The 27,389-nt window shown below is 49.4% G+C and overlaps 2 protein-coding genes across 2 annotated transcripts in view; one reads left to right on the forward strand and one right to left on the reverse strand.

Moving 5' to 3' along the window:
• The window catches only part of CACNA1H (calcium voltage-gated channel subunit alpha1 H), a 164,825-nt gene extending 159,217 nt beyond the window's left edge, over positions 1-5,608 (reverse strand). Inside the window, exon 1 of the mRNA XM_021550249.3 lies at positions 5,277-5,608. Within this exon, the coding sequence (XP_021405924.3) occupies positions 5,277-5,608 (332 nt within the window). The remainder of the gene's footprint in view (positions 1-5,276) is intronic.
• A 10,771-nt stretch (positions 5,609-16,379) lies between these two features.
• Positions 16,380-24,472, forward strand: TEKT4 (tektin 4). The gene is made up of 6 exons (XM_077786965.1): positions 16,380-16,898; positions 19,206-19,276; positions 20,670-20,813; positions 21,515-21,737; positions 22,937-23,091; positions 24,079-24,472. The coding sequence occupies exons 1-6, from the start codon at positions 16,380-16,382 to the stop codon at positions 24,296-24,298; spliced, it is 1,332 nt and encodes a 443-aa protein (XP_077643091.1). The 3' UTR covers positions 24,299-24,472.
• The last annotated feature ends 2,917 nt before the right edge of the window (positions 24,473-27,389 follow it).

The following is a 27,389-nucleotide window of genomic DNA, read 5'->3' on the forward strand; positions in this document are numbered from 1 at the left end:
AGGATTTCAGGATTGGGGATTTAGGGATTTGCCCCAGCCAGCAGCTGCTGCCTTAAGAATTAAAAGGAAAATCTGAATTTCCAACATCTGTGTAAATATTCAGAAAATATTCCTCACATGAGGAATTCCAGCTCTGGAATACTGTGCAGGCACTCCAGGGGATGGAATTCTGAGGGATTAAAGGAAAACACACCTGGATGACTTTGGATGGGCATCCCTGAGATTCCTCCTGAATTTCCAGCAGCCCGAGATGATCCCAGACTGGGAACCAGCGGGGAAATCCAGGGAAAACTCTGAGTGGGCAGCAGGAATTCTTGGCTGCTGCAGGGATTGGGAAACAAATCCCAAATCCATGCAAAACCAGGGAGAAAATCCCAATTCCCACTTTACTGACAGCAAACAAGAGCGATCCCAGTTGTCCCCATGGAATTATTCCACTTGGAGCATGGAAAAGTCAGGGATCCCAAGGGATCAGCCGAGGGCCCAAACACAAAGCCAAGGGAAAGCTGAATTTCAATCAATCCAATCCCATTTTTCCATGAAGAAATCCCTAAAAACCAGCAAAACACCCCAGAGAAGCTGGATGGTCATTCAGGAAATATCCACGGAAAATTTCCAACCCTAGGGATGAGCTGGAGCCTCGGATCTGCTGCATTCCCAGTTCAGCTCCTGGGATACACTGGTCCACATTTCCAAGGAATTTGCCATCCTGAAATGCTGGGAAACACACCTGGATTCAATCCACATCCCAGAATTCCAAACCAATCTCCAAACTGGACCGGGATTTCTTGATTCCAGCAAATTTGAGGGGAAGAAATGAAGGCAACAGGAAAAGCCAAGTGGAGTCTGGGATTTCCATGGATCCATGCATCCATAAATACCATGGAAAATGGGAATCAGACTGCCCCGAAATTAGTCTGGAATAGGGAATAAATTGAGGATATTTCCCAGAGATTATGAGGAATCTTCAGGAAAATCCAATGAGATGCACTGGAAGGGATTTTCCAGGGAATATCCAGCCCAGGGAAATATATCACTTAAAATAAATCAGGAGAAGAGGAAAAGCAGTCCCCAAACCACCCTGGAATCACTGAATTCCTATTTTCGGTGAAAAACCCTGGATTTGGGATTGCAGGGACGGATAACGCTGGAATCCATTGGCAATAAAACATGGATTAGGATAAAGGGATCCTAAAAAAGCCAGGCTTGGAAGCAGCTTCCCAGGGCTGTGCCTCCCATCCCTCCATCCCATTTTTATCCAGTTTTCCAAAGGGAAAACCCCTTGGAGATGTCCCGGGATGGATTCCAAGCTTTCCTCCACATCAGAGCCCATCCAGAGTCACATCCATGACTCAAAAATCCAGGAGGTGCTCCCAACCCCTCCTGAGGACATCCATGGATTCATCCCTTCCTTGCTGATCCCAAATATTCAAGGAAACCCCATTTGACATTCCATGGATCCGCTGGGGAAAAGCCAGGGAATGACCCTGAGGGGTGGCAAATCCCAAATCCCCACGGGAACAGCACAAAACGCCACCCACGGCCCTCCAGAAATAAACAGACGTAGGAGATCCAATCTGAAGGAAAATAAAGAACTCGGCTCCCAATTTTAGGTGGATTTAAAAGAAAAAAAAAAAAAAAAAAAAAAGGGAAATTCAAAGCACAGCAGGGAAACAGAGGGAAAATCCAACTGGGTTTGAGGGAAAATCCCATTTGGATCAGGGCTTGTATCCCAGAAATGATGTTTGGGTTGTTGGCGTGTCGTGAGCTGTGATTTTGGGGTGGGAATTGGGATTGGAGGTGACCCTGGAGGTCGGGAAGAGATTCCTGAGCTCGGAAAATCCAGGAATAAATCCGGGGAATGCCACTGCAGAGCCAAAGTGACAGCAGAGTGTCCCTGCTCGGATTAATCGAATTAACACACTCCTAATTAGTGCTCCCACCCCCCAAAAGCAGCCCTTTTCCTCAAGAATTCCCAACTGGAATACGTCATTAACCCACACCTCTGGAAGCAGAGCAGGAACCGTTCCAGGATCATTTTCCCAGGTTGCTCTCAGCATTCCCGAGGCAGAAGCCCGAGGTGCAGCTCCTCCATCTGCCCCATCCCCGTTTTCCCTTGGATGCCTCCGGCTGGGAACGTTTCCCGGGAACGCTCGCGGCTCCGTAAACCGATCCCGCCCCACCTGTCCCCTCCAGAACCCGGCTCCAGCTTTTTTTAGCCATTCCAAAGCCTCCCAGTGACCCCTTCCTGCTTTAAGCTCCGCACCAATCAGGTTTTTTGGGAAGATTCCCACCTGCTCTGGGCCACAGGACCGGGGTGGCTCCGATTCCCAAAAATATCTGGAGTGGCTGGCAGCTCTTGGAAAATCTGGCTTGGGAAGGGAGATCCCCACGGGGTTTGTTGGATGGAAGCGCAGTTGGAATTTTGGGTGCCTCGTCCGAAGGCAGCTCCATTCCCAGCATGGGATCAGCCTAAAGGAGCTGTGGGAAACTGGACCCTGGAATTGGAATTTCACAGGAGGAGAATTCCCAAACCAGCAGGCACAGGGAAAAGAGGGATGTGGGAATTAGAGGGCACAAGCAAGACCTTTCCCTCTTCCCACCAAATCAATCCCAGTGGGAGCAAGGACAACTTCCCTGGGAAAAAACAACTAAAAAGCTCCATCCAAGGAGGGCACCTTGGGAAGATCCGAGGATTTTGGGAGCATTCCCAATTCCCATCCCTCCCTTCCATAAGTCCTAAGGAAAACCCAACACTCCTTTTCCTGGTTTATGGATTTGTCCTTCAGGAAGGGCGGGAAGAGAATCCAACCCCACACAGCCACAAATGCCCTCTGTGGGATCTTTTCCCTGTGGAAAATCTCCCAGGAATTCCAGCCCTCAGTGCACTGATCCAGCCGTGCTCCTCATCCAGCTGCTTCCCAAGTGTCCCACTCCATGGAATTTTTCTCAAGTTCCCAGTTTCCAGGTGTTTCCAACACACCCAGACCCAGATCCTGCTCTGAGGTGTCTCCAAAAATCCCAACCAGCTCTTCCTGAAAAATTGAATCCAGGGATTTGATTTTGGAGACTGGGAAAACGGGAATAAATCCCAGCAAGGAGCTCACCCCTCCTGCTGCCATCCAAGCGCACCAGCACTGAAATCCTGGGAATTCTATGAATTCCTGCTTGGCTGTTCACAATCCATCCCCATTTCCAGCTGCTGTTTTGTCGGATGGGGAGGTTTGGGAAAGGCAGGTGCTCTGCTGGCAATTCCCAGCAGGAAAATCCAAGCCCAGGCTGAGCACACCTGAACCCTCTCCTTGGAATTCTCCTCCTGCCAGAGGAGATTTCGGGAATGCCAAACCCGGAGATTCCCCCAGAGCCAAAGGAAACGACTTTTCCTCCCACAGACTCCCAAAGTTTTCCATCACCAGCACCTGGATTAGGGAATAAATCCATCCTGACTCACTCCTGCCTGTGACAACACAGTGCCCTCCCCAAGGCCAGCTCCATCCCATTTTTCTTATGGAATTCTGTGGAATATTTAAGCATCAGCTCCTCCCTTCCACCTTTGCACAGTCCAGGTTCCCCCCTCAGGGCTGGAAATCCCAATTGCAGTTGCCCCAAATCCCTTTTTTCCAGCATCCAGGCTCTCGGGAACGTTGGAATGAGCACCCAGGAGGGCTCTGGCGATGTTAGGCCTGGCTTAACCAGCAAGGAGCACTTTAGGAAGAGGAATTTAAACCCAGATTTGCTGCAAGCAGAGACTTCACCCAAGGCGAGCAGAGCCGAGAAATCAGCTGGGGCCAAGGAGCTCCGTTTTCCAGAGAAAAGAATTTGGGAAAGGGATTTTTCCCGACTAAATCCAACCCTTAATGAATTCCCTGAGTGTTTTTAGGAATCGCTACAGAACCAAAGTTGGTCAACGTTTTGTGCAAAACAAAAGGAGCCCCAAATCCATAAAAACCGTGGGATTTTAACTCTGAATATTCCTGCAGTTCCCAGCCCGGGGCAGCATTCCCGGGAGGAATGTGCAATTCCTGCTGGGCTGGCTGCCGGAGAGAACCAGGGGTTTGTGTGGGGAGCTGAGGCAGATCAATAATCAGCTTATTAATAAATAATGGGGCTAATAAATTAATAAATAACGGGGAGAGAGGCAGGCGGGGATGGGGGGCAGGGAAAAGCAGGAATTCTCCACACAATGCCCGTGTTAAAAGCTCACTTCCCAAAGATTCCGGACACAAACGGACAACTCTCGCTCGCACCCAGCATTCCGGGGAAAATTCCATCTCCTGGATGTCACGAGCCGGAGGAAAACGCTGCTGGATGATTATTTAACATCCCTAAAGCCGGGAAAGGACACCGGGAACGGCGGAGATTTAAGGGATTCACTGTTCCCTTCCTTCCCTGCAAGTTGCAGCAGAACAAAAGCGGAGGGGACTTTTCGGGAATTCGCCTTTCCCAAAGCAACTCCAGCTCCATTTGTCCCCGTCGGGAAAGCTCCCGTGCACTCGCGGCTCTTATGTAAAAACAGCGGAGGGGCTGATCCCCCCCGGCATCCCGACAAAACCGAGGTCGCCTTTGGAATTGCGAGGATTCCCATCCCAGCGGGCGGCCAGTGGAGTTGAGGGATTTTTTTCCCCGCTGGGAATTTTCGGGGGGCGGCGGCTCCGCGCCCCCCGAGCGGCTCCGTCCTGCCCGTCCCGGACACTCGCACGGAGCCGCTGCGGGAGCTTGGCGTGTCCCCAGCACGGGGGACACGGGGACACGGGGGGCACGGGGGACACGGGGGACACGGGGGACACGGGGGGCACGGGGGACACGGGGGACACGGGGAGCACGGGGGGCACGGGGGACACGGGGGGCACGGGGGGCACGGGGGGCACGGGGGGCACGGGGGGCACGGGGGGCACGGGGGACACGGGGGGCACGGGGGACACGGGGGGCACGGGGGGCACGGGGGACACGGGGGACACGGGGGACACGGGGGGCACGGGGGACACGGGGGGCACGGGGGACACGGGGGACACGGGGGACACGGGGGGCACGCTCCCTGCGTGTCCCGCTGCCACAAATCCCCCTTGTCCCCCTCTCCGAACCGGCACTGGGGACACACCGAGGACACTCCGGTGGCTCCGTGGCATCCCCGGGCGCCGCCGGCAGCGGGGACGCGCAGCTCCGCCGGGATGCTCCGGCCACGGGGAGGGTCCCGGGGGTGCCGCGGTGTCCCGGGGGGTGCCGCGGTGTCCCGGGGGTGCCGCGGTGTCCCGGGGGTGTCCCGAGGGAAAGGATATGGGTTACAGACCAGCCTGAGGCACCAGCTGCGCGGGCGGGTGGTTTGCTTGAGGCAGAAGAAGGCGGTGGGTGCCAGCGCCGGGTAAGGCACCTGCTCCTCCTCCTCGGAGCCCAGCTCGGCGGGCGGCTCTCGGCCGGGGGAGCCGCTGCCGGAGCCGGAGCCGCTGCCGGAGCCGCTGCCGGAGCCGGAGCCGCTGCCGGAGCCGCTGCCGGAGCCGCTGCCGGCATCCTCGGGCGGCTGCTCGGCGGGGCGGCGCGGCGCCGGCAGCGCCGTGATGGGCACCCGCACCTCGGCCGGGCGCGGCGGCTCCCGGCTCTCGCCGGCGCTCATGGTCGCGGCCAGCGGCACCTGCGGGGCGAGGGCAGCGGGTCAGGGCCGGGCCCCCGGCCCCGCCGCTCCCGGGGATGCTCCGCCGGGTCCCGGCGCTCCAGCCACAACAAAGGCGGGCGGGGGGAGGTCGAGCCTCCGCCCGGGCGCGGCCGCTGCCGCCCCGCAAAGCGAGCTGGGGGTGCCCCCCACCCTTTGGGGGGAGCCCGGAGGAGCCTCCTGGCGTTTGGGTTTGGGGGGATGGAGGATTCCTGCGGGGTGTCCTACCTTAGCGGTGTCCCCAGGGGCATAGCCGTGCCTTGCAGCTCACATGGGACCGGCGACAATCGCGGCTCCGGGGGGTGGCCGAGCCCCCCCAGCCCACCCAGGCACGGTGACACCCCCAAAATCCAGCGAGGGGAGGGGGAAGGGAGGGGTTGGGGCTCGGCGTGCGGCGCCCGCCCGCGGGGATGGAGGATGGAGGAAGGCTGGGGAGAGGAGGAGGAGGAGGAGGAGGAGGAAGAGCAGGAGAAGGAGGAGGAAGAGGAGGTGGCGGGGGCCCTTCCCGAGCCTCTCCCGACGGTAAATCCCAAGGAGCGAGGAGGAGGCAGCTCCGCCGAGCTTCGCCCGTGCCCAACAGGAAACTTCGGATTTACCGGGGGAGGAGGGAGAGCGAGGGGAGGGCAGAGCGGGGGCGGCGGGGCGGGGGCCGGGAGGAGCCGGGGCAGCCCCGCATCGCCCCCTCCGCCGCCTTTGTTCGGGCTCCGCGCGGCGCTGCGGGACCGGAGGGCACCCATGGGTGGGGGGCGACCAGCCGGGGACCCTCCCAAAGCATCCCCGGGCGGGCGGAGAGGATTTGGAGCGGGCGCTGCGCGTTTGGTTCCGCTCCATCCCGCGAGGGCTGCGCGGCTCCGGCAGCTCCAAGGTGGGGAGATCCCAAAAAGAGGGGGATGCGTCCCTAAAAAGGGAGATGGAGCCCTAAAAAAAGGCGGATCGCCCTTCCCGGAGCACCCCCAGCCCCTGGCGGAGCCCAGGCTGGAGGTGGGAGCGGTTTAATAACTAAGCTCGGCTCTAAGCTCGCAGCTCAGCTGCTCCAGGGTCTAACTACCAAAAAAACTCCCCGGGATCCCAGGAAACAGCTCAGGGAAAGTCCTCGCAGGCTCCAGCCCTTCAACTCCGCTCGGGAAGTTTTATCCCTTTGAATTCCTCGGGATTCCGTGAATTCTCTCAGGTTGGGGGCGCGGGGATGGGATTGAAATCCGGGAGTGGATGGGTTCCCGTGCCCTGGAATGTTTTCAGGAGTTCATTATCCAGCAGCACATTCCATTTGCAAATGCAGCTCCCGATGTCCCTCCCGGTTAATAACTGGGAATTGATCGGGAAGAAAGCTCAGGCGGCTTTCAAAGCACCCAAAGCTGAGCCTAATGGGGCTCCTAAAGAGCTGGGCTCCAGCGGCGATCCCAAGGTTTTATGGGATGTTCCCAGGTTGGGATGAACAGGGTGTGGCGATTTTAGTGGGGGGTACGAAGGGAAAAGCCCGGCCAAGCAGGAGGGAGAGGAATGGAAAGACCTCGAGGACGGAATCCAAGCGTTCCCAAAAAGTCAGCAGGGTGATCCAACCTGTCTGCAGGGGCTGCCTGTGGGAATGCCACGGGGACAGGAGGGATGTGGGATGAAGGACTGGGATGAGGCACATGGGAAAATCCAAAGGGAATCACCAGGATCTCCTTTCAGTTGAATTCCGCTTGAATTCCTTCCCTGGGGTTGAATTCCCTCTGTTTCCCGCCCTTCCTGCCGACGTTTTCCATGAAAACCGGGCTGAGTTTGTGGGAATTCTGAAGGATTTGGGGTTTCCAGCTCACCTGGGGGTCTCAGCCACATTGTTTCCCAAGCTTTTAGGATTCCTGACTCTGGGAAAGAGAATTCCAGAATGATGAGGAGGATCCTTGCTCCGGCCAAATCCCTGGAATTGTTCAAGGATGGGGCTTGGAGCATCCTGGAATAGTGGAAGGCGTCTGAGTGGGAAAAAAAAAAAAAATCAACATTTTAACTCATTCCAACCTAATGGAATTAACTCTGGAATAAACAGAGCAAGATCTGCTCTGCTCCTCCCAATTCCTTGTGGGATCCTCAGGAATTATGGAAGGGAATAAATCCTCATGGAGGAAAGCGTGGGTGCCTTTCCTCCAGGGATGGATTTGGGGATGGATTCAGCATTCCCGGGAGCATCCTGCTCTCCTGACATCCCACTGCTTTGGGATGGGGTCAAGGCACGTTCTGTTTCCCTCTAAAAGTCTGTCCTGAGCTGGAGAACTCCAGAGTGGGAAACTCCAGAAGAGCTCCATGAACTCCCAGCCACATCTTCCCTCAGGAATTTAGGATTTGTCCTAATTAGCTGGGAGCAAAGTGTGGAATCTCCCATGCAATCCCTACTTTGCACCTTTTCCTTTTCCTTTTCCTTTCCCTTTTCCTTTTCCTTTTCCTTTTCCTTTTCCTTTTCCTTTTCCTTTTCCTTTTCCTTTTCCTTTTCCTTTTCCTTTTCCTTTTCCTTTTCCTTTTCCTTTTCCTTCTTTCCCCCTTGGTGGCATGAAATCCCAAATCCAAAGGAATTGCCACTAATTCCTGAAATTAATTTTCCAGGATGCTGATGGAGAGCTGGATGTGTTGGAGGAGTTCACCCAGCCATGGATCCACCCAGGAAATGTCGGGATGAATAAATTCAGGAAGAATGATTGAATTCGGGATCTGGGGAGCCTCCCAATCCCTTTTCCATCCCAGAAATTGTCTGGATTTTCTCTTCCAGCCTCAAATCCAAGATCAGGGAGCGCATCCAGAGAGGAATTTGCATCCCTGCTAAAAATTTGGGATATTCTGGCTGAGGATGGATCAGGAAGGACAAACCACATTCCAAAGGTGCCAGGGAATAACAGCCGGGATTTGCTCCTGTTCTGGGAGTCACATCCAGCTCTTTCCATGGTTTTTTATGGATCACTCCTGGCTCCTTTAATACTCCATTGGTTTTATTGGGATTTATGGCATCCCCACCCAGCCTGGGAGGGAACAGGCAGGGATTGATGATCCTTAATCACGTCCCAAACTCCTGGAAGTTCTGAGGGATCCCAGATTCGTGGGAAGGAGCATCCAGGGATTTCTGATCCATAATCACATCCCAAACTCCTGGAAGTTCTGAGGGATCCCAGATTCGTGGGAAGGAGCATCCAGGGATTTCTGATCCTAAAGTTCAAATATCTGGAAGTCCTGGGAGATCCAAGATTCGTGGGGATGAGCAGCCAGGGATTTCTGATCCTAAAGTCCAAACTCCTGGAAGTTCTGAGGGATCCCAGATCCCTGGGAAGAGGCAGCCAGGGATTTCTGATCCATAATCACGTCCCAAACTCCTGGAAGTTCTGGTGGATCCCAGATCCCATTCCCGACCCTCTCCAACGTCGGGAATGTCCCTTCCTGCCTCCATTTGTCCTCTCGGAAAAGAGGTTCGGGAAGAGCTGGGAGCAGGATCCCATCTCCATCCATTGTGTGCCCTCTGCTGGCAGCCTCTTTTCCAGGGAAAACCGGGAAAACCCGGCCGGGAAGGATTTGGGGCTGCCCTTTAAATATGGGGAAATCCTTGGATACGATCTGATCCTCATGGGAATTTCCAGGAGCGGGGAATGAGCTCGTGGATTTCCTTTGGAGCCGGTTGGATCCTGCAGGAGACCCTGAATCCCGGGCATCCCAATCCCTGGAATTCTCCGCTTCCAAGAGCCCTCAGTATCGCCCTATCCCTGAAATAAATGAAGAAAAAGCAGGGATTTATGGGATTTATCTGATATCCAAAATCAGTGGGAGAGCCACGGCAGGAATTCCCTGTTTTCCAGAGAAGCTGGGATGCCCCATCCCTGGAAAAATCCCAGGCCGGGGATTTGGAGCAACCTGGGATTTGGAATGGGATCAGCTTTATCCCTTTCCCATCCAAACCATTCCAGGGATTTCATGAAAAGTGGGAAAACCAGGAGATGGAAATTTGAAGGCAACGCTAGTGTTTTCCAGGAAATCCAGTTTGAAAGGAATTTTGGATATTGGGAAGAACCAGAATCAAGCCACCTGCACTTCCTCAATATTCCCTACAAAGTTCCTTCCCTCATCCAAACTTTGCATTCCCGAAATTCAGGTCGGCACCTCCAATTCCCAGAATTCCACTCCCAAGCCGTGATTATTTTTTGGGAAGCTCAGCACTTCTCCGATTGGAATTTTCAGCCCAGAATGAGGTCAGGGAACCTTTGGGCCGGGTTAAAAACCTTGGAAAAGCGGGAGTTGATTCCTGATAATCCTCAGGGATGAGTTCAGGGAGGAATTCACCTCCTTGGGCCAGGGGCGAATAAAGTAATTTAATTTCTCTTTGTTATCTGGGAAATTCCTTGGCCTCCTGGCCTGGAGGTTCATTTTTTTGGGATAACAAGGAAAAAAGGGAAATCATCTTTTCCATGGATAATTGGGATGAGCTCCTTATCTGGCCTCTAAAAACCGGGAGCAGGGGGGGGTCAAACGAACCCAAATGATTTGGTGATCCCAAAAAATGAGGTGAGAGCTCCATTTTTGGCCAAGTTATCCCGGGGATTTTTTGGGATAGAAATGAGGAGACGCAGCCCCAGCTCTGAGGGCCCCTGGAATTCCTGGTGCAGAGGGGCTGCAGGGCCGGGAATTCCCTCCCAAATCCACAAAAAAACCAGGAAAACCGGGAGCCTCCCGCCCACACGGCAATGAAACCACAGCTGATCCCAATTCCAGGGGAAAAAACATCTCCCATTCCGGAGCTTTCCCTGAGTGCTCCTGGAGGATCCGAGCTCATCCCAGCAAATCCAGCTGGAAGATTCCGGAAAACTCCCCCTGGAGCGTCTCCCATCGCTGCAGCTCTCACCGGCCTCATCCCTGTGCTGCTCCGGCCTAAAATATTCATGGGAGGCCTCTAAAAGCCCGGCTTAGGCTCTAAAGGCCCAGTTCAGCTCTAAAAGCTCCATTTAGCTCTAAAAGCCTGGCTTAGGCTCTAAAAACCCGGCTTAGGCTCTAAAGGCCTGGCTTAGGCTCTAAAAACCTGGTTTATGTTCTAAAAGCCTGGCTTAGACTCTAAAAGCCCGGTTTAGGCTCTAAAAGCCCAGCTTAGGTGAGGCCTGGCTTAAGTAAGGCCTGGCTTTGGCTCTAAAGGCCTGGTTTAGGCTCTAAAAGCCCAATTTAGCTCTAAAAACCCGGCTTAGGCTCTGAAAACCTGGCTTAGGATCTAAAAGCCTGGCTTAGACTCTAAAAGGCCGGTTTAGGCTCTAAAAGCACGGCTTAGGTGAGGCCTGGCTTTGGCTCTAAAGGCCTGGTTTAGGCTCCAAAAGTCCAGTTTAGCTCTAAAAAACACAGTTTAGGCTCTAAAAACCCAGTTTAAGATCTAAAAGCCTGTCTTAGGATCTAAAAGCCTGGTTTAGGTTCTAAAAGCCTGGTTTAGGTTCTAAAAGCCTGGTTTAGGCCCTAAAGGCCTAACTTAGGTAAGGCCTGGCTTTGGCTCTAAAGGCCTGGCTTAGGTTGCCCAGTTTAGGCTCTAAAAGCCCAGCTTAGCTCTAAAAGCCCAGTTTAGCTCTAAAAGCCCAGTTTAGGCTCTAAAAGCCCAGTTTAGCTCTAAAAGCCCAGTTTAGGCTCTAAAAGCCCAGTTTAAGCTCTAAAAGCCCAGCTTAGCTCTAAAAGCCCAGCTTAGCTCTAAAAGCCCGGCTCAGGTGAGGCGTGGCTTTGTAAAGCCCAGCCTTGTCTCCAAGGGCCCGTCTCCAGCTCTAAAAGCCCGGCTTTGTCTCCAAGGGCCTGGGTTTGGCTTTAAAGCCCGGCTTTGGGATAAGAACAAATCTTTGGGAATGATCCGGAGGCTGAGAGGAGCCTCCCCAGAGGGAGTTTTGGCCAGGGAAAAGCGGGATAACGGGGCTCACGTGGGATTGGGAAAAGCGGGAACGAGCTCCCTCCAGGGCCCGCGAGGTTCTTCCCATTCCCATCCCACATTCCAAGGACAATCTGGGAATTTTCCTTTTATCTGCTCCGCCCTCCTCCTCTTCCCGATGTCCAGCCCGGCCTCCACCCCAGATTCCCTCGGGAATTGCGTTTTCCATGATGGGAATGCGCAGCTTCCCTAAAATCCCAGCATTCCCAAAGGATCCGTGGCTGCCTCATCCCGGGGATGTCCAAGGCCAGGCTGGATGGAGTTGGAGCAGCCGGGAATTGCGGAAGGATGGAGCTGGCTGAGCTCTCCATCCCAAACCATTCCCTAATTCCACGATTCCAAAGGTTTGGGATTGCCCTGCAGGGGGGCTCTCATTGCAGCAGGATTCCCAGGGAAAGCCGGAGCAGCTTCCCAAGATTCTAGGGTTTATTCCTAATTTATTTCCCGTTTAAAGGGGATTTTTGGAATATTTTGGCTCCAATAAATCGGTCTGGTGTATCCCAAAAGAGATAAGGAATAACAAAATTCCCAGTGCAGTTTCATCATTACTCCTGGTTTATGCTTAAATCCACGGGATTTCTTTTGGAGAGAGAATTCCCAAATTTGCCCAGCCCAGCGCTGCCACTGGAGTTTGGGAATCATCCCCAAAAATCCAAATTATTTGATTTTTTGAGGGTCAATTATGGAATACTTTTGTCAATTCCCATTCCCATTCCATCCCAGAAAACCCCTTCCCGTTTTCTCCCACAATTCCAACACTTCGGGATCCACAACAGCTCCAACTTGGGAATTTTGCCTTTTTTATTCTTTTTAATTGGATTTTCCAGCTGCATCCCCTGATTTTCCCTCTTCCACGGGCTTTGTTGCTGGAAGGGAATCCCCGCTCCACTCAGGAATTCCCAAATTCCCACCTCAGGGCTGGAATTCTGGTTGCCCATGGCAACCTCTCATTGCTTAAAATTCCTTTTTCCTCCCAAACCCAGCAATTCCATATTTTTCCCAGGAAGAAAATCAGGAATTTATGGATTCTTGACCTCCAGGCTCCTTTATTCCCTTTCCCCCTAAGTTTTCTTTCATTTATCCCTTAAAATTCCTTTCATTTCCCACGAGCTCCTTGTGCCACTGATTATCCCACGCCAAAATGATTCCAAACCCTCTGGAATCTTGGAAAACCACCTGGAAGTGTCTGAACTGGGAGCAGCTCCCTGGAATTGTGCTCCACTCCCAAATATTCCTATTTATCCACGCATTCCACGAAGGAAAAATAAAGGTGCTGGAGGGGTTCCCTCAGGATTCCCTCCCTGGGTTTTCCCCCTTTTTTTTTATGGAATGCCGAATTTAAAGTGATGGAGTGTGAAATCCTGGCCGGGCGTTTCCATGGGAACCGGCCGGGTTTTCCTGCCGAGGATTCCCGCTGACCTCACTCCCGCTGGAATCGCTCCCGCTTTTCCCTCGGTTCCAATTCCCGCTGGTCCCGCTCTCCTGAATTTCTCTCTCTTTCCATTCCAAGGATGGAGAATTCCCGGCATTTCAAAAGTGGGGTAAAACCACTTTTCCCGGTTTTCCCAGGAAAATCCCATCAGCTGTGGGGGAGAATGATTGAAATCTCCGGGAAAGATGGAGAGGGGAATATTCCCAAGGGTATGGAATGATGGGAAAAGGGGGAATAGCATCCAGCTGGCAGAGGGCAGGGATGAATGGGATATTGGGAAGGAATTCCGGGCTGGGATGGAATTCCCAGAGAAGCTGTGGCTGCCCCTGGATCCCTGGAAGTGTCCTAGGAAAGGCTGGAAGAGGACTGGGATAATGGGAATGTTGGGGTTGGAATGGGATGAGCTTTAAGATCCCTTCCCAATCCAAACCATTCCAGGAGCAATCCAGGATCATCCCATCTTGACCATTCCAGAGTCAATCCCACAAAAAAAAAAAAAAGGGGGGATTTTAGGATAAAAAAGAAGATGGAAATGGGATAAACGATCCATCCTGGGAATGATCTGAGCAGCCGGAGCCTCCAGGTTCCTCCTGGAATGGGAAAGCTTTTCCAGGAAGATCCTCTTGCACTCCAGATTATCCCAGGAGAAAAATAATTCCTCCTTCTTTCCCATAAAAATGTTTTCCAGGCTGGAAAGAAAAAATTCCAGTGTCTCCGTCCATGGCAGGGCTGCAAGGGGATGCTCCATAAAATCCCATCAATCCAAACAAATTCCATGAAGGAAATTCCCTTCTCCCATTTTTCCAGCGGTGCTTTCCCTTCCTCGAGCAGGAACAAATGGATCAAAAGCTCCGGCAGGAAAATCCATCCTGAAAAGTCATGGAAAGGGCACATAAATAAGGGATGAGGCAGGAGGAGGCGGAAATGCGGGAAGAGCAGCGGAGCCTCATTATCCCAGATCCCAAAATTCCTCAGGAGGCTCCAGCGGAGCTGAGCCGGTGAATATTTTATAGGGAAGCTCCCGCTCCTTTCCTGCTTTTCCGTGTGGCCTCTCCCAAAAGAGGGATTTGCTTTGGAAAGCAAGGAATGTTCCCGGAGTGGAAAACAAGGAATGTTCCCTTTATGGAAAACAAGGAATGTTCCCTGTATGGAAAACAAGGAATGTTCCCTTTATGGAAAACAAGGAATCCCACAAAACTCCAGGCACAGCGCTGGGATCAGAGCCAGCAACACCTGGAATATTCAAATCCCTCCCCCACTTCCTTCCCCAAATCCCAGATTTCCTGGCCTCGCCCCAAATCCCAGCACATCCGACTTTTCCCTTTATCCCGGAGAATCTCCTGCTCCAAACGCCGGGAATAAAATCCCTGTGTTCGAATCCCCCTCCAGCCGGGATAAAAATCCCTCCCTGTGGCACAGCCACATTCCTGAATGCCAAAATTTCCTTGGAAGTGCCCTCCCCCACCTCCCATCCCCCCACACCGGGAGCGGCCAGCCGGGAATGTTGGGATTGGGATCGCTCCAGGATTTTTTTCCCTGCTCCAGACGGGGAATTGGAGCTGCGTGGGCGAGCGGCTCCTGCACGGCGGCGGCACCGCCGGCACGGGGGGGAATGGGACGGGAAAAGCGGGAATGGGACGGGAAAAACGGGAATGGGACGGGAAAAACGGGAATGGGCCGGGAACACCGGGAATGGGACGGGAAAAACGGGAATGGGACGGGAAAAGCGGGAATGGGACGGGAAAAATGGGAATGGGACGGGAAAAGCGGGAATGGGACGGGAAAAGCGGGAATGGGACGGGAAAAACGGGAATGGGACGGGAAAAGCGGGAATGGGACGGGAAAAACGGGAATGGGACGGGAAAAGCGGGAATGGGACGGGAAAAGCGGGAATGGGACGGGAAAAACGGGAATGGGACGGGAAAAGCGGGAATGGGACGGGAAAAGCGGGAATGGGACGGGAAAAGCGGGAATGGGACGGGAAAAACGGGAATGGGACGGGAAAAACGGGAATGGGACGGGAACACCGGGATGAGGGACACGGGAAAATTAAGTTTAGTAGGCCCTGGAAAATTCCCTTTTGTGCTTGCTAGAACTGCACCTGTAACCAGTATATGATAAATGATATAATTGTTAGATGTGATGATTGGTTTGTAATTAAATATAATTTAATCGTAAATAGTTTAATAGTTTAATAGTTTAATAGTAAGAATAATAGTTGAATAGTTTAATCGTACGAATAATCACGAGAAAATGTGGTGAGGGGCTTGAGAAAGAGCACGAGAAACTCAGGGTTGAATAAGGTCGATGTCCACAACAGAACAATATAAGTTTAATAATGAATATGTAAGTTATATAAAATGCGTTCAGCTCAAAAGCCGTGTCAGAGTCAGATTTGGGTCTGTAGCCCTGATTCCCAGAGATCTCAATAAAACCCCTGCAGATGATCATATCCCGGGATTCTTATTATATTATATTAATTATATTATATTATATTATATTATATTATATTATATTATATTATATTATATTATATTATATTATATTATAATATTTACAATATATAATATACAATATATATAATATATAATATATAATATATAATATATAATATATAATATATAATATATAATATATAATATATATAATATTTATATACTATATATTATATATATAGTATATCTATATTATATATATTATATCTATATTATATCTATATTATATCTATATTATATCTATATTATATCTATATTGTATTTGGGTTCCAGAACCGAGAAATGTCTGGATGTGGGATCTGGCGGTGGCAATACACAGCAGATTTCAGGCTGAGTGCTGGTAAGCGGCGGATCTGAGCTGTCACTGCAGGACACGTGGAAGTAAGCCGCTGCTACTGCAAAGGTGAAAAAAACGGAATTTATTATTTTTTGACTCCAGTATTTATACTTTTCCGAAGGTGACAGTGGATTGGAGGGTGAACGTGTCACCTCTCCAGCGACATTGGACGAACTACCAGTACATCAAATTTCTCCGCCTCTACGGAAAAAAAAAAAAAAATAGATGGTTTACGGGAAGTTGCGTGAGAAAGTTCTCTACAAGAATGTAAACTCAGAAGGATTTAGGAAATCTTAAGAATCAGGGCAACGCTGAAGTTCTTTACTGGGAGGAGGCGCCTTCAGCCGCCTCAAGGCCGCGGCTTTCCCCTCAGCCCTCCGGGCGCCATTTAACCGAACCGCCTTCCCGTTACCACGGCAACGAGCCGCGTGGGGGCGGGCACACGCCGCCTATCCACCAATCAGCGCCGTCCCCCGCGGCGGATCCGCCCGCTGATTGGCGCGCGCGGCTGTCCATCAAGCCGCCTCGGCGTCGGCCGCCGCGGCTGCGGGGAGGACGCTCGCTCCGCCATGGCGCAGCCCGCCGAGCCTCAGCCGCCGGTCGTTCCCTCCTGCCCGCTGCCCGGCAAGATCTGCGATGTGGCCCGCAGCGAGAGGCCTCGCTCCTGCTGCGGCATGGCCATGGCCGGCTTGCGCACCGCCAAGTACCAGCTGCCCGAGTGGCACCGCCGCAACGCGGGCGTCTGCTGCGAGGCGCTGAGGGCGGGCGAGCGGGCGGAGCGCGGCCGCGCCGAGGCCGCGCAGCTGGTCAAACATGCGGCCGCCAGCGCGCAGCGAGCCCAGCAGCGCTCCAAAGCCACGCTGGGCCAGCGCCTGCAGGACGTGCACTTCTGGAGGATGGAGCTGCAGAAGGAGATCATGGAGCTGGACGCCGAGACCAAGCTGCTGGCGGCTCAGAAGCTGCGGCTGGAGCGGGCGCTGGATGCCACCGAGGTGCCCTACGCGGTGGTGGTGGATAACCTGGAGTGCCGGGAGCGGAGACAGCCCCCGGACCTGGTGATCGATGAGGTGGAGAGGCAGCTGCTGAAGGTGAGCAGCGCCTCAGCTTGGGGATAGACACAACAAAAAAATGAGGAGGTGAAGCTGCTGAAGGTGAGCAGCATGTCAGCCTGGGGACAGCAATGAGGAGTGAAGCTGTGGAGAGGCAGATGCTGAAGGTGAGCAGTGCCTCAGCTTGGGGATAGACACAGCAATGAGGAGGTGAAGCTGTGGAGAGGCAGCTGAAGGTGAGCAGTGCCTCAGTTTGGGGATAGACACAGCAATGAGGAGGTGAAGCTGTGGAGAGGCAGCTGAAGGTGAGCAGTGCCTCAGTTTGGGGATAGACACAGCAATGAGGAGGTGAAGCTGTGGAGAAGCAGCTGAAGGTGAGCAGCACCTCAGCTTTGGGGTATCCACAGCAATGAGGAGGTGAAGCTGTGGAGAGGCAGCTGAAGGTGAGCAGCACCTCAGCTTTGGGGTATCCACAGCAATGAGGAGGTGAAGCTGTGGAGAAGCGTCTGCTGAAGGTGAGCAGTGCCTCAGCTTGGGGATATCCACAGAAATGAGGAGGTGAAGCTGTGGAGAAGCAGCTGAAGGTGAGCAGTGCCTCAGTTTGGGGACAGCCACAGTGGTGAGGAGGTGAAGCTGTGGAGAAGCAGCTGCTGAAGATGAGCAGCATCTCAGCCTGGGGACAGACACAGCAATGAGGAGGTGAAGATGCGGCTGATGGAAAAGTCTCCTGCGATCCCAGGGTCTGGTGATCCTTCCGGTGCTCCCAAGGATTTTCTCGAGTCGTTGCTGTGTTTAAAAAGTGGTTCAAAGCGATTTGGGAAGTGATCAAATCACCTTGGGAAGTGATCAAATCGCTTTGGGAAGTGATCATTTTGCTTTGGGAAGTGATCAAATCGCTTTGGGAAGTGATCAAATCACCTTGGGAAGTGATCAAAATCGCTTTGGGAAGTGATCATTTTGCTTTGGGAAGTGATCAAATCGCTTTGGGAAGTGATCAGTTTGCTTTGGGAAGTGATCAAAATCGCTTTGGGAAGTGCGGTTGGAGGGGAGAAGATCCCTCCCTCAGCCCACACCCCAACAAAACCAACCCAGAGTTTTGCTGCACCAACACAAAAATCCTGTTCTGGCATCAGTTCATTCTCTACTCGCCTTGGAATCCCCTCCTCTCTGCAGGTTACACTTTCAAACTCCATAACCCAAAAGTTCAGAACACTGGGATGTTCCTTGCCTGTTTCCATGCTCAAGCTGACCAAAATTTGGCAGTTTCTGTCACTAATTCTCCCCGAGTTTTGCCAAGGTGATGATCCAACCCTGTCACCAAGATTCCTGTCAAATTCCAGTGTCATTCTTGTGCTGGATGCTACAAAACCCACATTTTCTGGGGTATTTTCCATCCTGGAATTATACCTATTCCAATGTCCCGTAAATTAATTAATGATTATTCACCTGTAGCCTCCAATCAGAGTCGGTTCATGATCAGTTACTCATTAAAGCAGAGGATTAATATTCAAAAAATATGGATCAGACTGAAATTTAAACCTGGTGGAGTTTTGGGGATTATCTTAGGAAGAACCAGGAATTTCTTGATCCCTGTGGATCCTTCCCAACTCAGGATGTCCTAGGATTCCACATAGAGGGCAAGATAGGATTTAGGAATATTTTGAATGGGAATTGAGTATAATTTCTGATTTATAATCAATATTTAAGAGGTTATTCCAGTTAAAAATATAAACAGGGAAGAGTTGGTGTAGGATGTTTCCATGTGGGAATTGTTACAAAATTCAGGGAATCGGGGAAATTTTTAGGTTGGCAAAGACTCTAAAGCTCATCAAGTCCATCCTGATTAATCTGGTTCCAGGCATGGGGATATTCCTGATTTTTCCCTATCTCAAAACTGAGAAAGGAATTCATTTATTCCATTTAATCTGATGGGATCATGGAATCCTGGAATGGTTTGTGATGGATGGGACCTTAAAAAAATCCTCAATTCCCACCTCTTCCCACTATTCCCACTGCCCCAGGTTGCTCCAAGCCCTGTCCAACCTGGCCTTGGACATTCCGGGGATGGAGCAGCCACAGCTTCTGTGGGAATCTGTGCCAGGGAAGAATTCCTTCCATAACACTGAGACTTTTTCATGGAATTCATAGAATTTTTGAAATATTCCAGGTTTTTCAGCCTCCACAGGTTTAGAGCTGAGTTCCCTCGGGACCGGTGACTCCAAAATTCCATGTTTTACCCTAACAAAGCGAGAGTAGATAAGGAAATGTAAGGATTTATCCACAAATTGCTCCTCAGGACTGTGTTTCCTGCCCTGGATCCACGGAAGTGTCCCTGTTTTTCTTTAGGAAGCGGATCTGATCCGGGATATCCGGGATCTTCTGAAAAGAACCATCATCCAAGCCGCCACCCAGATAAGGTAAAACATTTCCCAGGATTCTTCAGCCAAATAATTCCTGGGATAAAGGTGGGCACAGATCTCAGCCAGGCCAGGCTTAGGAGCTGTGGGAATTCCATTTAAACCTGGAAACCTCCGGATTTTCAGGTGGATTTAAATTTTCCTGCTTTCCACAGCTGTGTTGGATTTGTTTTCCAACACTAAATTCCAGTGCTGTAGAAAATATTCTCTGGTTATCTTCTTGGGAATATCTTTGTATTATTAAAGGGATTTTTGGGATCAAAGGAGCTTTCCAAGAGGAAGCTTTTTGCCACCAGATGTCAGTGTGAACTTTAAATCTGGAATTTCTGTGCCAGGCCGGCTGTTCCTTGCCATTCCAAAGGATTATTTCCTTGGGATTTCTAACAAGCCCTTTGGAAAGATGTTGTTGTATCCTAAAATCTATCAATATAAAGGAATTAACTGCTGAAAACTTCATATTTTAGTTTAAAAAATCCTTTAATCTGCTCCTTTAATCTACCTGATAAATACTGATTTAAAAAAAATGGCTGTAAATGCCAATTAATATAAAATATCTCTGATATATTAATTATAGCATGAGAGGAGCCTAATGACTTTAATTTGGGAGGTTTTAATTGCTTTAAGATAATTTTAGCCCCATTTTAATCCCATTTGGACCCAATTTTAGTCCAGTTTTAGTCCCATTTTAACTTCATTTATTCCCATTTTCCAAAAGAATTCCCAATTCCTTGGCTGAGAGTGACACCTGGTGTTATCAGCTGATAGCAACCCACAGGCTTTTGTAATTAGAACCATTATAATTAAAATTAACTGAGCAACTCTAATTAACAACAAAGCAGCCATTTTAATCTGAATATCATTAAAGATTATCCAGTTCCATGGGCAGAAACCTTCCACAATCCCAAGGTGCTCCAACCTTGCCTTGGACACTTCCAGGGATCCAGGGGCAGCCACAGCTTTTCTGGGAATTCTGTTCCAGGGCCTCCCCACCTTCGCACTGGAATTTTTTCCCAAAATCCTGTCTCAGTCAGGTTCCTCACACTGGAATTTTTTCCCAAAATCCTATCTCAGTCAGACTCTTCTTCCAGGCACCCTCACACTGGAATTTTTTCCCAAAAATCCCACCTCAATCAGGCTCCTCACACTGGAATTTTTTCCCAAAATCCCATCTCAATCAGGCTCCTCACACTGGAATTTTTTCCCAAAATCCCATCTCAGTCAGGCTCCTCTTCCAGGAGATGGCCTTGGGAAGGGAGCTTGGGATTTTCCAGCCCGCAAAGAATTCCGCGGCTTTATTTCCCTGAGGAACACAAAGGCTGGGGCTGTGCTTCCCAAAGAGGGATGGGGTGGGAATCCTCTTGCTTCCCGCTGAGCTGTGATCCCAACTTTCCAGATCCAACCGGATCCAGAAGGAGAACTGCGAGCTGGACTGGTCGGATAAGGTGGAGACGTATCACATCGACGACAAATGCGTCGGCTACTGCACTGACAGCACCAACGTCCAGTTCCACCCCAGCTCCGTCAAGTTCGAGGAGAAGTGAGTAATTCCCTGGGACAGCACATCTGGAATGCTCAATCCCTCTGGGATCGGGCATGGAAAGAGCATCCAGGCAGCTCCATGGATGGAAAAGTTGTTTTGGATATCCTACATGGAATATTTGGGTTGGAAGTTCCTGGAAGCTCATCCGGTTCTGACCCCAACACTTTCCACCATCTCAGGTTGCTCCAAACTCCATTCTTGGGTTCTTCCATTCTTTCCATGCCCTGCTGGGATTGTGAATGGAAAGAGCTTCCAGGCAGCTCCATGGATGGAAAGGTTGTTTTGGATATCCTACATGGAATATTTGGGTTGGAAGTTCCTGGAAGCTCATCTGGTTCCAACCCAACACCTTCCACCATCCCACGTCTATTAATTTATTTGGGGCTTTTTATTGATTTATTGGAATAGTCTATTAATTCAACCAATGATTTTTAATAATTTATTGGAGGATTTAACTGATTTATTCAAGGATTTTAATTGATTTATCAGAATATTTTATTTATTTATTTATTTCATTTCTTTTATTTATCCATGTATTTTGTTAATTCAGTTGAGAATTTTTTTTTGAAGCACTCATCCTATCCCTCGCGAGAAATCCACAAGAGCCGAACCAACCCGAAGCCGATCGCGCTTTTCCACGGCAAGAACCACTTTTTAACAACAAATCTCCCAATTTCCCTCATTCCTTGTCCTTCCAGCGCCTCCACACCCAAATCCTGGGCCGAGTTCAGCCACGACAACATTTCCAGGGCGGAGCAGGAGAAGCTGGCGTCGGTGCAGCTGCGCTCGCTGATCAACAGCGTCATCCGCGACGCGTCCGAGGACCTGCGCGTGCAGCGCGCCGCCACCGCCGAGGCCTTCGGCGCGCGCTGCAGGGAGCTGGACGAGGCCAAGCTGCGCCTGGAGCAGCGCCTGGGGCAGGTCTGGCTCCTTCTGTGGGTCCTGGCGGGTCCCCCTGCCGGGAAAAAACGGGTTCATCGTGCCAGGGGGAAGTGGTTTGGTGCCAGGTTGGTGCCAGAGCTCACCCTAGGTCGGGGGTGGCTCTGTGTGGTGGAAAAGTCTCTCCTCCAACCCGTGCGTTCAAAAAAAGGCTCAGCAGTCTCTGTTGTTGGTCTCAAGGCAGTTTATTGCAGGTTATCTAAAAGATTTTCTTCTGGGGCTGCTGTGGTTTGCTCACAGCTCAGGCAGAGGCACACACACACCCTGACATCCTCTCTGACTTCTTCTCCTCCTTCTCTTCTTCTTCTTCTTCTTCTTCTTCTTCTTCTTCTTCCTCTTCTTCTTCCTCTTCCTCTTCTTCTTCTTCTTCTTCTTCTTCTTCTTCTTCTTCTCCTCCTCCTTCTCACCCCCCGCCCAGGGCTGCTGCTGTCTTTTATATGGTACATTACGTGTTACATGGTTACAGTTTTTCCCAATGCCTATTCCCTATATTAAATGGTGATTTTCTATCTTTTATATGGTACATTACGTGTTACATGTTTACAGTTTTCCCCAATGCCTATTACCTATATTAAATGGTGCTTTTCTATCTTTTATATGGTACATTACGTGTTAAATGTTTATATTTTTCCCCCAATACCTACTACCTATATTAAATGGTGCTTTTCTATCTTTTATATGGTACATTACGTGTTAAATGTTTATATTTTTCCCCCAATACCTACTACCTCTATTAAATGGGGCCTTTCTACTCTAAACTAACCTGTGAGTGCCAACATCACCAAGAACATGGAGGTGAGGAAGGAGAAAGAGGGAGGACAGGGCAGGCCCAAATCCCAAATCCATCTTAAAACCTCTGACCCCCGTGTACAAAACCAAACCTCCCTGTACAGCACTCAAAAATTCTTCCCTCTACTTTGTGACTACTTCTACTCTAATATCTAAACTTTTGTGACTTCTTGTTCTTCCTGCAAGGTTGGTAACTCATTCCATGGTTCAGCCAGGATTCCCAGATTTTTCTGGAATGGCAGTTAAGTCAACCTGGCAGTGACTTCAGCCTCCTCCAACATGGAGCAGCTCCTCCTGTGGATTTTACTGCTTCGCCATGATGAAGGATGATATTTGGGGGATGTTATTTATCGTTGTTTGAGGATTTTTTTTCTCTTGGATTTCCTCTCCAGATCCTGAAGGATATTGGGGAGGAGGAAGCCAACATTGCAAACCTGAAAAAAGCCATCAAGGAGAAGGAAGCTCACCTGAAGGTGGCTCACACCAGGCTCTACGACCGATCCTTCCGGCCCAACGTCGAGCTCTGCAGGGATGAGCCCCAGTTCAGGTCACTCAACCAACCCCAATTTTAATTAATTTAATTCAATTAACCCCAATTTAGCTAATTAATCAACTCCTCCAAGGCTCCTCTTCCATCCCAAAGTGATTTGGGGCAGTTTTAGAAATATTTTACCTCACAACTTTTCATTTTTTGCCTCGTGACTTTAAATTTTTCTACTTAAAGTCAGAAATGACTTTTCAATTCTATGGTTGACCTTTATCCCAAAATCCAATCCTGGAATTTTTTTAGGTTTTTCCCTTATAAATTTTACTATCTGTAGTTGATCTTTATCCCAAATCTTGTATTTTTGAACAATTTTTCAGAGGTTTTTTCCTGTTGAATTTCACATTCTGTAGTTAATGTTTATCCCAAATCCAATATTTTCTTGGATTTTTCTGAGATTTTTTTCCTGATGAATTTTAGATTCTATTGTTGATCTTTATCCCAAATCCAATCTTGGATTTTTCAGATGTTTTTTCCATTATGAATTTCAGATTCTGTAACTTATCTTTATCCCAGTCTTGGATTTTTCCGAAGTTTTTTCCTGATGAATTTCAGATTCTGTAGTTGATCTTTACCCCAAATCCCATCTTGGATTTTTCTGAGTTTTTTTCCTGATGAATTTCAGATTCTGTAATTAAAGTTTATCCCAAATCCAATCTTGGATTTTTCTGAGGTTTTTTTCCTGATGAATTTCAGATCCTGTAGTTGATCTTTACCACAAATCCAATGTTAGATTTTTCTGAGGTTTTTTCCTGATGAATTTCAGATTCTGTAGTTGATCTTTACCCCAAATCCAATCTTGGATTTTTCTGAGTTTTTTTCCTGATGAATTTCAGATCCTGTAGTTAAGGTTTATCCCAAATCCAATCTTGGATTTTTCCAAGGTTTTTTCCTGATGAATTTCAGATTCTGTAGTTAATCCTCACCCCAAATCCAATCTCTTGGACCACCACCCCTGATTTTTTCATGCCTTAACCCAACTCCTTCCAGGCTGGTGGGCGAAGTGGAAGAACTGACGGTATTCCTGGAGGCCCTGAAGAGAAAACTGATGGAGTCGGAGCAGAACCTGAAGAATTTGGAGGAGACCAGGATGAAGCTGGAGAAGGAGATCGCTGTCAAAGCCAACAGCATTTTTATTGACAGGCAGAAGTGCATGAGCTACCGAGTCCAATACCCCGTGGACCTGGAGGTGGCCAGTTACAAACAGTGATTTCTCCAATCAGCCTGCAGAATCCGGGACAAAAACAATTCCTTCTTTTCTGTTGAGCCATTGGCAAGTGTGGAAAAAAAAATCTGGGAGCTTTCATATGAAATAAATGGAGAAATTATATATTAAAGTGTTGTGTTCACTCAGTTTTCTTCTATTTGGGTAAAAATGCTTTAAATTCCTTTTCCTTTTCCCCCTTTTCCTTTTCCTTTTCCTTTTCCTTTTCCTTTTCCTTTTCCTTTTCCTTTTCCTTTTCCTTTTCCTTTTCCTTTTCCTTTTCCTTTTCCTTTTCCTTTTCCTTTTCCTTTTCCTTTTCCCCTTTTCCCCTTTTTCCCCTTTTCCCCCCCTTTTTTCCCCTTCTTTTCCCCTTCTTTTCCCCTTTTTTTCCACTTTTCCCCTTTTCCCCTTCTCCTTTTTTCCCCTTTTCCCTCCTCCCTTTTCCTTTCCTCTTATAAAAGCCATAAACCAGAGTTTAAACCAGCTTAAAATAAATTTATTCCATTTCCAATCTATCTACAGCATCTGTGCTTATTTTGGGGGATTTCATCCTAATAATTAAATAGGAATGAACATTTATTAGGAATAATAAGGATTAGGAGTGAATTCTTCTTAGGAATAACAATAACATCCAAGTAGAAATAAAATATTTATAGCTTGAAATGAGAGCAATAAAACTGAGGATCACCCACTCTGCAAGGAATTTAAGCTACTCAGACATTATTAATAAAAAAATGGTATTTTCCACAAATTTTCCAGGTTTGATGCCAATCTGTTCTTTGGAAAACCACTCCCAATCCATGACACCAACTTAGATGAATCCAAGGATTTTTAATTTAATTTTTTTTTCAAGGAAAAAAAGGAAAATGTAGCCAGCTTGGGAATGCAATCCTGAATTTCCACTTCAGCACTGGGATGTGGAGCTGCTGCTGTGTTCTGGCTTTTCCCTGGGAGCGAAGCCTGTGGATGAGCTGTTATCCATCATTTCTTCCACAATTATCCACATCAGCTCTCCCAGCAAATGCCATGGAGCCATTACTGGGCACTTGTTAAATATGTGACGTGTCCAAACCCAGGGAAAAATGAGCAGACCAAAATTCCATCATTTCCTCTTATACAGGGATTTTTAACCTTTAAAAAGCATCTGCTCAAAAAGGACAAAAAAAAAAAAATTCTTAAAGGCAAAATTCCCACAAAAAAAAACCCTTGGGCATTTGCAGAGCCCATTGATGGGGTGTGGTGTTGGAATTCCTGGGATTTTGTGTTATCTGAATTCAGGATTATCCAGGAATTTGCTATTCCTGCTAAAAGCTGCTCCCATTCCTTTGGGAACGTCCACGAGGGTTTGGGATCCAAGAGTTTGGGTTGTCCTTTGGGGTTTCTCATGGATTTCTCCTCATGATTCCTTTGATAGCCCAGATGTTGGATCCTGGGGGAGAAATCAGGAAATCCTGGAATGATTGGGGTTGGAAGAGTCCTCAAAGTCCAACACCTTCCACATCCCAGATTTTTCCAAACTCTGCCCAACCTTGAACATTCCAGGGATGGAGAACCCAAAGCTTCACTGGAAATTCCTCCCAGCCTGGAATTCCTTCCCAAAATCCCACCTAAACCTTCCCTCTTTGTACTGCTAAATAGATTTATAATACTGAATTATTCTATTTTATAGGATTATGACTGAAGGGAAAATCCTGGAGCAGCTTTTATCCCGCTTTTCCCAGGACTCCACGCAGCAAAGTTTTGTTCCCACCCCTCCCAACCAGCAGCACTTGGAAAAAGGGAAACCTCAGCGTGGGAAACCTCAGCCTTTAATCCATAAAAAGTGAAAAAATGGGCTGGGAAAAAAGAATCCAAACATCCCAAGGCATTTAAACAAATGTTCCAACACATTTATCCAACACCCTGACACATTTATCAAATTCCCAACATTTATCACCCTCTGCTGATAAGAGGGATTTTATTCCCAGCCTGTTTGAAGGTTGGAGGGGGAAGGGTTGGGAAATTCTGGTGAAATGGAATTCCTTTTATTTTCTATAAAACCCAAATGGTTTGGGTTGGAAAGGACTTTAAAAATCACGAGAATTCTGGTTTTTAGGAGCATCTCCTCTGCTGGGTGGGGCTTTGATCCCATTCCCACCCTACCAAGGGCAGGAAAATGTTGGGAGAAGGATCCCAGAGCAGTTGTGCCTGTCAGGGAGAATTCCCAGCCCCTTCCCCTTCCATCCCAAACCATTTCCCTCCTTTCCCTCCGCTGGTTCTGTTTTCTCACTTTTCCTGCAGGGAAAGGCAGTGCCAATCCCTGTGATTCAATCCCTGGGGATAATTGGTCCGGAGGGAAAATGGAATGAAAAGCAGAGGAGGCAGAAATGAGATTATTTTCCAGGCTCCATTGAACCGCCTGTGCCATCGGAGCGCGCGGATGTTCCCGAGGAACGGGCAGGGCCCATTTGGCTGCAGTGGAAATGTTTCATTCCTGGGGAAACAGAGCCAATTTGGCAGATTATTGTAATTGTTTTAGACTGGATCTGCTGGAGAGAGGGAGGCTGGGAAAATAAAAAACTCTGGAAAAGCGCTGAGGAACTGGGCTGGGAAAGCTGCACAGCCCCAGGGATGAGCAGCTTTGGGATGGGGCTGTGGGGCCTGGGCTCCCGCCTTCTCTTCATCCCAAATTTTGCATCCATGGGTCAATATTTCCTTTCCTTTCCTTTCCTTTCCTTTCCTTTCCTTTCCTTTCCTTTCCTTTCCTTTCCTTTCCTTTCCTTTCCTTTCCTTTCCTTTCCTTTCCTTTCCTTTCCTTTCCTTTCCTTCCCTTCCCTTCCCTTCCCTTCCCTTCCCTTCCCTTCCCTTCCCTTCCCTTCCCTTCCCTTCCCTTCCCTTCCCTTCCCTTCCCTTCCCTTCCCTTCCCTTCCCTTCCCTTCCCTTCCCTTCCCTTCCCTTCCCTTCCCTTCCCTTCCCTTCCCTTCCCTTCCCTTCCCTTCCCTTCCCTTCCCTTCCCTTTTTCCCCTTTTGCCTTTATCCTCCTTCCCCATTATTTTCCCATTTCCTTCCCCATTTTCCCATTTCCTTCCCCATTTTCCCATTTCCTTCCCCATTTTCC

This window comes from Lonchura striata, chromosome 16, assembly GCF_046129695.1.
Source record: "Lonchura striata isolate bLonStr1 chromosome 16, bLonStr1.mat, whole genome shotgun sequence".
Taxonomy (NCBI): domain Eukaryota; kingdom Metazoa; phylum Chordata; class Aves; order Passeriformes; family Estrildidae; genus Lonchura; species Lonchura striata.

Excerpts from the sequence above, each read along its gene's own strand:
- TEKT4 (XM_077786965.1), top strand. The coding sequence starts at position 16,380 with ATGGCGCAGCCCGCCGAGCCTCAGCCGCCGGTCGTTCCCTCCTGCCCG. Across the intron at positions 16,899-19,205 it reads TGGAGAGGCAGCTGCTGAAG|GAAGCGGATCTGATCCGGGA; the intron begins GTGAGCAGCGCC and ends GTTTTTCTTTAG. Across the intron at positions 19,277-20,669 it reads CAAGCCGCCACCCAGATAAG|ATCCAACCGGATCCAGAAGG; the intron begins GTAAAACATTTC and ends CCAACTTTCCAG.